The 10,315-nt window shown below is 34.7% G+C and overlaps 1 protein-coding gene and 1 long non-coding RNA gene across 2 annotated transcripts; one reads left to right on the forward strand and one right to left on the reverse strand.

The window, feature by feature from the left end:
- The first annotated feature begins 1,090 nt into the window (after positions 1 to 1,090).
- On the forward strand, positions 1,091 to 2,316 carry LOC138313831 (uncharacterized). The gene is made up of 2 exons (XR_011207270.1): positions 1,091 to 1,453; positions 1,681 to 2,316. It is a non-coding gene; the product is annotated as an uncharacterized lncRNA (long non-coding RNA).
- A 432-nt stretch (positions 2,317 to 2,748) lies between these two features.
- Positions 2,749 to 8,647, reverse strand: LOC138313830 (isatin hydrolase-like). The gene is made up of 3 exons (XM_069254100.1): positions 8,628 to 8,647; positions 7,912 to 8,088; positions 2,749 to 7,289 (listed from the first exon to the last, which is right to left on the reverse strand). The coding sequence occupies exons 1-3, from the start codon at positions 8,645 to 8,647 to the stop codon at positions 6,599 to 6,601; spliced, it is 888 nt and encodes a 295-aa protein (XP_069110201.1). The 3' UTR covers positions 2,749 to 6,598.
- Between the last annotated feature and the right edge of the window lie 1,668 nt (positions 8,648 to 10,315).

Here is a 10,315-nt window from a genome sequence, read left to right on the forward strand (position 1 = left end):
CGCAGGTATGTCAAACCTATCAATTATTGCTCACATACGCTTCCATACATTTATTATTCTAACAAACTGAATGATAGTTAATTCATGATATTATTCTAAAATTTATAATAGAATTATCTTAATAACACATTCCTCGAAATATTCTTAATTCCTCATATACTAAAACTAAATATAAGCAAAAGATATATACTCTCCATCGTGCGGGTCCAAATACGATACAACTATACACCGAACCATGTATTGCCTATCTTTGGGCCTCCTATTAACATAGTACCTAATAGTAATCGAACATTAAGCTGATATATTCGATCAATTTACCTCTATAATAAACAGGTTCTACAATAAACTATTACTTACATGGAATATATTGGCTTAATCCAACTTATAACGTATAAATGCGATTTATCTACTTGTTAATCACTTGATTAATGTGATTAAATTTAAAATAAACGTACACGTAAAACAGCTCAGTAACGCTCGAGTGGACCGCAACGCCTATGATTTGCTCTGACCGGTACCCATCAGGTAAAGTTTAACTATCCAAAACGGACCAAATACAAAATGGAATAGCGATAAAAATAATACAAGGGCAATCATTTACCACAGTCAGCTTTCTGTGCTTCAATTATTGGTAGTTCGGCCTATGCGAATACTATCTCTGGACTCAATCATAAACTGTGTTGAAGTTCTTGCCCGCCCATATCCATGTTTGTCGTCTACCCGGTACCTCTCCGGGTATTCTTCTATCTAATTACCTGTTAGTGTGTTCAGCTATTTTCGGTCGCACTACTCATATTTCTATCCCTATGCACTCAAATCCATACATAAAACAACACGAAACTGATAGTGAGTTCAAATTAATTTTGCATTCCCCTGATTTGGTACACTGCATGGATAGTTTTTCTTTTGTATAAAAAAACGGACATTCCACAGATGTTTATATTGTAAACATTTTCTTTATTTACATGGATATTACTGTTCATGCAAACAAATATAAAATTAAAATGGATTGAAACAATAATCTTCATATTTTCACATTAACGGAATCATCATGAAGTCATAAATGTTATAACTGTGGGTAGTGATGTAAATCGTTTACAAGGTTAACATATCGTGTAACAGGTGATGAGAAAATGTAACAGTCTCGAATTCAAGAAATCCCAACACTGGCTCTATCGATTGGGTTACCGGTCACCGATGATAGACTCAGTCCAATTTCATCAAAACGCAATAATTTTAAACAGTTTTAATGTCTGATGTAATCTAACATAGTTCTGTGTTTTGGTTACAGCCTATCGTTTATACACGGTGGAGAACCCAGTATTCAGTTACAAAGACATCAGTGACTACTACAAGGTGTATTTCTGTTGCTCTGACGACCACGGTATCTCCACCCAGTTCCTCGAAATCTTCATGATTGATGTAAAAGATGTCGTGACATATGTTCCTCCGAGTAAGTAAACATTTCATAAAAGTTTTTGGAAATGTAAACATCGTATCAAAAATTTACTGTTTTAGATGTAATTATGCGTATTGTTACAATGACTATTGATTAAGCAATAAACTATTATAATATTACTGAAACAAATTAATCAATCAGTCAACTAAAGTTTCTTCTGTTACATGTTTTCATCGCCTAAGTTTCCGTTATCTAATTCAATGCTTTTGGTTTTGTTGCAGCTTGGTTCTTGACGGCAATTTCTTGTAGTATGGTTCCCATTTGTGTGACGTTTATATTCGCTTGTATGGTATTGTGTAATACCGTGTTTTGTGACGCTGAGATCGAGTATTACTACGAATAAGCATCTGCGGAGAGTTATTTCTACTGCGTTATCATTTTGTGTGATTTGGTTTTTAATTACAACTCTTCTTCGCAGAACGGACTATGCTTCTTAACTGAAATCAACCACGCGATGAATGATACCAGAACACCAAGGTTTTTTCGACAAGATAATATTGTATCTCTATTGAAGAAAATATCTGCTGTCATCGAATTATCATTTGTTTTTTAACATTTTGTTTTCTTATCGTTAAAATCGCTTGACTATAGGTATTGCACAATACCCATTGTTTGTCAGTTAATTTGTTTAATTGTGGTTTGGTTAAGTTATTGTATTAAACAACATCAATCACAAATGTAAAATACTAGTATATGTGGTATATAGATAGATTGTGTGATATGATTGATGCACATTTCATCTAGACATTTGCCAAAAATCATTTATTGTTCTACCTACATATTTCACATAACACATGTATTAGACTAAGCATTGATTAAGGTATTATGTTTTGATTTAAAATTTGCTTTCAACTTCATCATGAACGTTGTTTTGTTATCATTGTTATCTATAGGTATCAATTTTAGTATATATGTTTTATATTATCAGAAACAAGTGTTGGGCATGAATAAATAGCATTATTATATTTATAGTATTCTTTGTTTTATAAATTACGTTACCTCAGTTGTACCAATTATGGATCGACTCAATAACCAGTGACTACGTTAGATTGTACCTAAATTAGTAGTGCGCTCTGTTAGTGTCAAATGGCGGTATATTTTCCCGACTCGTATTACATCCATATCATGCTCCAAACATTGGTGGTACGCTTAGCAGGATACATGTATATCCGATTATTGATTGGATGGAGGGTCTTCAGTGCCAAACTAAACAATCGGAAGGGCAGGTGCAACGGTTCTGGATCGCGGTCAATCGCAGTCGACCATTGTATAAATATAAATCCACACCAGACTTTGCAGCCTTTATTTAGCATCTCATTAGACATACAATGTAATGACTATCAAATCAGTACACATTTATCACGTAGTAGACAAATTCTAACAAAGAGTAATGTTATGTTAATTAATGTTAAGAAGAGACATGTAGCTTTACATTATGAGATTTGTGACGGTACCAACATATTACAATGCTTATGTCAATCAGATGGAAATCAATTTTATTTCATACATCGAAATGTAGAGGTAGAACTAGTTGATATTTCAAGAACTGTGATTCTGAAATTAGGGCATTAATAGTAACTACAAGCAGACAATTCGCATCTCCGAGTAAAATTCATTGTCACTATCATTTGTCAGAAAACGGAATACAAACGGCCAAAAACAACATTGTATACATTTTTTGATTTTATGTTTATCTTCATTGTAAGAAACGACTTAAATATTTGTGAGTGAGAAGTCAGATACTGTTGATTTTGAACTATAATCTGTAACTTTCACGCCATTTCCTTCTGTCGAGTCTAAATTCATTTTACACGTATGTATATTCTACTAAAGTTATATTAATTACCATATGTTTTGCTAGTTGCTGACAAAATCTTTGATAATCCTTCCGTGAAAAAAACAGTCAATCAGGCATCCATTTAGTTTGAAATTAACAGTAACGTAACGCTACACAAATTGGTACATTTTTTGAAGATATTTGTTTGTTTCTGACGTCTGCTTGAATTCAAATTTTTCTTTTAACATTCCACAAATATATGTCTTTAGTTTTAACTTCATGTTTGTTTAATTGTAAGCAGCGCATATATTAATAAATAGTGAACTTTGAAGCATGTCTAGTCCAGCCCTGTGTATCAGCAGGTTTGAGTACCCAAAATGGTACACGTCCTAAATTTGACTTGATAAATAAATGTCTAAATATGATAAATAAAAATACTTGGTGATAAAATTCATGACTAAACCGCTTAAACGTTGCATTCCAGAACCGAAATATTTGTTATATTGTACACTGTATGCTATATATATTAAACCTAAATAATTCAACAAAAATATACCGAATAAACGCCTGGGGAAGATATAATAACGATATACCCGGTTTTGTTTATTTCCAAGCCTAATTTGTACGATAAACGAAGCTTTATACATGTATGCGATATTACAAGTGACTGTTTTGGTATGGAGGCCCAGTTAAAATGAAGTACACAATACGAGACGAAAACTAGGAAAATAGTATTTTTTAAAAATACGGCAAATCGTGTATGACAACTAAATTCCAAATATTTTCACTTTCAACCTATGGGCCGCCGTACACTAGACATCTATTTGCAGTTGCTGTTTTCATTGTACATACGATTTTACATCGTATATTACATATATCGTATTTACTGTGTATCTATCGTGATACATAGTAACATGATATACCAGGTAGCCCCTCCCTATCACATTTCCTACCTCAGATTAGTCAGTGACGCTTACCATTAAATTTCACAGATTAGATGATGATATTGAATTGTTCACGCTGGAGTGCTAGATATCAAATTGTGTATATCATAAAAAAAATCCCACGTTGGACCGTTATTCGTTCCCGATATATCGTCAGAGGATTTTCAAAAGCAGTGATTCATCAACGCTGAATATTACGAGTCACTTATTCTTAAATTAGTATCTTTATACGTGTAGATTGACCAATTTGAAGAAGATGGAAATTGTTAAAACTTTACAACAGAATTTATGGACTGCATTGGTGATAGTTAGTATGCTCGTTTCGTTATTCTGTACTGTGTTTCTTATAGCATGGATGAAATGCAGAAATGTTCCCAGAAAAATGAAATACATTATCATCAATATGATTGTCAAATGTTGCTTTTCGGGACCAATCCATATAGCATTTACACTACCGTCTGTAGGATGTACGCTTAAAATATTCCACTGGACCTTTATAGTCAGTATGACAGAATTAACAATTATTCTGCTACTGCTCGACCAATTTTTATTCATCTTCTATCCGTTTTGGTATACAAGATGTTCAACCTGGCGACTACGTGTTATCACTGTGCTATCTGTGTTTACATGGCCGTGTACAACCTTAACAATAGCTGGAGTTGTTATAGATTCGTGGAGAAGCAATACTACCAATTGTGTTGAAATGTTTTACCAGCTGAAACTGAAAGTGTTTCTTTTGGCGATGTCAACTACATATCTAACATTGGTATTCCTATTCAGTGTCCTAGTGTGGAGAAAATTGAGACAGTGCGCCGTTATACCGCTCAGTCATCTGTCTAGGGGTAGAAAAGTCGCCCTGACAAATGTACTTATCATTGCAACCTTCATGTCGCTGTTCGAAATGTTAGTTTTTGTTGCGGCGATTGTACTTGAGACATTAGATGTAAACTCAGGAGAATTTATTCTCCTTATCTGTGTACGGGCGAGGGGCATTGGTGACATTGTGATTTATGGAATATTTCTGCCGTCATTGTTAATGTATAAATTTAAAGAGAGTAGAGTGCAATTCGTCATTATATTTTGTCATTGTTTACCTTCAATGCGTATTGAAGCAAAGCGAACAAGAACACATTTGTACATGGAAGCGGCTGGAATACCCTTACCAGTTTCCAATGGACAGGATTTAGAAAATAACAATGTTGGTATCATCCAGCATGTTTAGACATTGGTCCAACCGGAAGCTGTTAAGACTACGTTAAGGTAAAAGATAGAAATACATGTATATGATGTAAATGAGATAAAATTATATTCCTGTAACAAACTCGTGTGTTATTCAAACCAATATTTAAGCATTATATCACACGTGATATCAAGTAAATGCGTATTGTGATTGAAATGAACTGTGATCATTGACCGAACCTCTTTTATCAGTGCCATGTCACAATTGGTCAACGCCAAAAATAATCGAGAGACGACATAAAACAAGTAAAAATTGACTTACGATCTATAACATCACTGACCCATATTCAGTATTATATCTACATTCATGCCATTTTGATGTGATTAGTTTAAAGTGAACGGTCGTGCAAGGATGGCTAAAGTCGGTAAAAATGGTGTGAATGTATCCAGTATAATTTCTTATGAAATAGAAAAATAAAATCTCTCGTCAGAATCTATCTGCATACGAAGAAATTAATTTAAAGTATAGGAATCCTAAAACGTCCTCCCGGCTGACTATGTCCGTGGTTACATTTCCACGCAGCCTCGCTTTCAATGCTTTCAACTTTCCTTTCTTTTAATGGTCAGAACTGGGAAACGTAAGCAGAACTTGACCGTCGTATTAATATATGAGAACTTTTGGAAGGCCAATGAACGCATTTAGACTGGTATTCTTTGCCCGACTATTCACTTTAATGACATAAAGCATAATAACGTTTTTTTAAAATGGAACACTGCATACACCTGTATTTGGCAACTTTGATTTGGCCATGGTAAAGGCCCTTGAATCTTTGGAATGTTTTAAACGCATATCAAGGGTTGACATTAACGTTGGTACATATAACATCTAGTTTAGATAAAATCGGTTCTTGGGGAAATTTCTATTGTTCGTGAAAGAGGTCCGTTAGGTAATGTCAGAACTAAGTGAAAACTTTCCAATGTTTGCCATGGAAACAAAATAGAGGTCAATGATTGGTTTTAAATTTAGATATTGTCAGAGTTAAGTTAACATTGCGATATAGCGGTTATAGATTATACTGAATAACATCAAGACACTTCCAAAATTCTTGGTTTCCATGGTAAGACAATGGCCGACTCTGGCTCTTCATTCCTAAAAACACTCATCTCTATGAAAATATTGTGCCAAACAGGGATTTCTAGAGATAGTTTTGTGGATATACGTATTAATTTAAGTTTTTATCAGAAATTTCGGTATAATACAATAATCGTGATACCTAAAGTTAGTACTGACAGGTTCGAACCTTGGCGACATCCAGTAGCCGTGCACTCTCTTTCCTCAGTTGAAATAGTCGCAAATAGTCTTGCAGGTCCACCGCTTCCGTCCTTAGTCTTGATAACAGCTGCAAACAGACGGGACCCAGATACCGGAAGTCGATCAAGATTGGCGACATTTTCTAAACCAATCACATTATATTTAGCAAGAACAACATGAGTAGGGAATTCAGTTGATTGCCCGTAATCTGTAGACGGTGTATCTACACCAATCATATACACAAAGCGCTTGTTGATGAGCCACATGACTGTGTCATGATGCCAGGCGGGAAAATGAAAGGTGCTCGGTACTTCCGGTGTTGATGTCCCAAACACAGCCGTCTTATTTGGATACTTATATCCCCATCCAGAGTTCATAACGACAACAGCATTATCCGGTATCCGCCCATTGACCGATTCCCAATCTTCAACATCACTAACTTGTACTCGATAGTCTGGATTACTTCGAGCTTTTTCCTTTACGTCAATGATAACTGCTGGGCCTGTTAACCTTTCCATTGGAATCTGATGTGTCCGCCATGCGCCTTCGTAGAAGTGCGCAGGCGCGTCTACGTGTGTACCGCCATGTTCGGCCTGTGCCACGTAGTTAGATTCGTACCTAAAACGTTAAAGAATGAAAATATATGGTTGTGTATTGAATCGATGCATGAAATTACAATATGATACAATATTGCAAAGAAACATAGCACGAATATACCGCAGCCTCCAAAGATATACAGACATTCACACAACACATCACATACAGAGGAGATCATCTTTAAATGACCTAAGGTCAATCAACTAACCAACCAATCAAATGCCCCTGTTGCTAAGACGACAATCCACCGAATACCTAACGAATGATTTTATCAATGGTCAAAAATATATGTGTAAAAACAATAAAGACCGCTCATATTTGTTATACGACAACTGTAAATTATCCTTTTTTCTGACATCTGAGCAGCAGAATATTATCTATCATCTTTTATGAAGATAAGTCCAATGTTTTTTCTAGTTCTGAATCTCGTTTTCATTGTGTTTTAATGATATAGTATTAATAAGTCCGTAGACTAGAAAAACTGTGCAATTGTATCGAATTAAGTGCAGCAGTAACAAAAAACACTGGAACGAATTCACAACTTGTGTGATGCAGTAAAATGTTTTGCTTGCCATTTTGAATCCGACCAACCTCTCCTTTGTAACACAATAGCATGTTGTAATTATTTAGATATGTGTCTTACCAGAAACTGCTGCCTTGTCCTCGAGCCAGTATACTGAAGTTGTATTGAGGGTTACCCGGCCAGTAGATGGTCGTGTCACTCAGTTCGTGGGTCAGGTCCACCACCTTAAACGTGCGGACATCGGTCACACAACACAGCAATAAACTTATCACCAGTGCAAATATGGATGTCGTCAACCTGTATTTTAAATAGTTTCTATTTGTACTTAATTATATAAACATTTCTATTTCATAGCGCCATTTCGTTGTTACAAAGGTTCTTTACAATAGTGCCTGTAAATCAAACAATAATTAAGGACACCACCAACTATTTGAATAAAGCGGTTTTCTCAAATCATTGTATTAAGTTGGTAAGAATTGGTGTGTTGGTAATCTCAATCTTAGAGCATTTGTTACCACAGTCGACCACACACATGTTCAGACCCTTTCATTACCATGCAATCCTAATTGAAAGGAAACAAGTGAATTATTGTCCACATTTTTCTTTTTTATGATATTGAAAAGATGCAGTAAGATATACGTATGCTAATAGATATGGTCCCTTATCAAAATTACATGAAGTAAGAACCAATGAAATTCCATTAATTGTTAAGGGGACATATCAGTCTAATATTTCGGAAATAACCCAGTTCTAATAGAAATTAGATAAGTTGGCTTCTCTCTGATATGCCAGAAAAGCCCACTGTAGTGAAATGTACGTGAAATGTTCAAACTCACTTTTGTCTGCCATTACACATAGTGGTCATATGTCTTGTGTGTCGAACCCTGGCCCTTGCAAGTGCAGTAAAGAACTGTTTGTCTTGAACTACTCAAATTGATCTTACACTAATGTGTTTACCTTATTAGAATCGCGTTCTTGTCTTAATACAGTTTCATCAACTCCTCAGTTGATATGTATTGCACTTGTTTAACGTGCTTGACTCGGGTATGGGTACACGGTACAAGTTGTACCTGTTTAATCGTATTGATCATATTGATCAACGATTTTGAACGGTATCAATAAAATAAATATCAATGTCGTGAAATGTGTCAATATTTCTTGTTATATGTTTCATAAGGAATGTAGAACAATGCATTTATGTCACATTTTGCTTTGTGGTTATGTAACAGAAAAAAAGCCTCATTGAATTGTCCCTTTAAAATATGTATTTATTTGAGAAAAAAACTATGTTATATAAAATGCCTTGTGTTAATTATAAAAGTAATTTTACATATTTTTTTTATTATTATTATCTTTTCATATTCCTTGCTACATTGTGTTGTATACATAATATAATAATGATAAGAATTTTAGAGTTATAAATTTGGACTAATATATAATTATCTACATTTACATGTGCGGCTTTCAAGTATGTTACATTGTGTAGGTCAAGCAAATTATAAAACGGATAAGTCCTAATGAATAACCATGTTGCCGTATGTTATACAGTGGCTACCTTGGTATCAAATGTATCAGGTATTGGGTATCATACCTAAATGTTGACGTTTGTGATCCCTGTGTATTGCTACATAACTCACCAGTAACCCTTGTATACAGTCGACTCCTAAATTACTCATTAAACGTATCGAACCAACAATTCTGCGTTCTGAGTTCTACACTACACCCTAGCTGTAATATTGTAGCTCAAAAGACTTTAGACAGAAAATGGTGTCGTCTTTAGAGCTACAATTGGTGCCTATTCCTGCTCATGGAGCAAAGTAATGATTATACAAACCATTATAAAACATTTCTTTGCATGTTATCGTACTTTTTTATATCGCTTACCTACTAGGAAATAAACCTGAACTATATAAAATATCAAAATCTCATCGATCATTATTTTTTATACAATACATATGAAGGTCTTTCTGAAGGAAATTTATACGGCAAGTCCACAAGTTGTGAATTAACGTCTTGTGAGCGGTACGGTATATATCAAGAATGGTAGTTATGTTTGTTTTAGACAAAAATAATATGTAAATGCATGTACACGCGTAAAATAATAATAATTGGAATAAATAATTGGAAACCTACAAAAAAGTATAGAAAACTGTGCCCGAGTGATTTTTCGGATGCAATGCTCAACTACGACACATAGGGACCAATTCGTACCCGGCCGAAAGGTATAGTAGGCTCGGTACGTATATTCGTTCTACACTACACCCCACCGATACTACAGACAAGAAAGACCTACAAGACCCTCAACATTACAATTGCTACCAATAATATTGATAGTTTAGGTCAATTGCTTCAGTTTTACATATTACTTTGTATATACCTAAATGTTTTCAATGCATCACAGGAGACGTTAAGTACGCTTACAGTTGTGTGTGTGTCTAATTATACGACCTCCGTTAGCGTTAAAGCTGACCTACTTTATCTCAGTATTTGTCTCTGTGGGGTAGAATATAATCATCAAGCATTG

Source organism: Argopecten irradians, unplaced genomic scaffold (genome assembly GCF_041381155.1).
Source record: "Argopecten irradians isolate NY unplaced genomic scaffold, Ai_NY scaffold_0966, whole genome shotgun sequence".
Classification (NCBI taxonomy): Eukaryota; Metazoa; Mollusca; class Bivalvia; order Pectinida; family Pectinidae; genus Argopecten; species Argopecten irradians.

Coding starts and splice junctions, on each gene's coding strand:
- LOC138313830 (XM_069254100.1), bottom strand. CDS start 8,647: ATGTGTAATGGCAGACAAAA. Junction 8,089..8,627: donor ATGTGTAATGGCAGACAAAA/GTGAGTTTGAAC, acceptor TTTAAAATACAG/GTTGACGACATCCATATTTG. Junction 7,290..7,911: donor GGACAAGGCAGCAGTTTCTG/GTAAGACACATA, acceptor TTAACGTTTTAG/GTACGAATCTAACTACGTGG.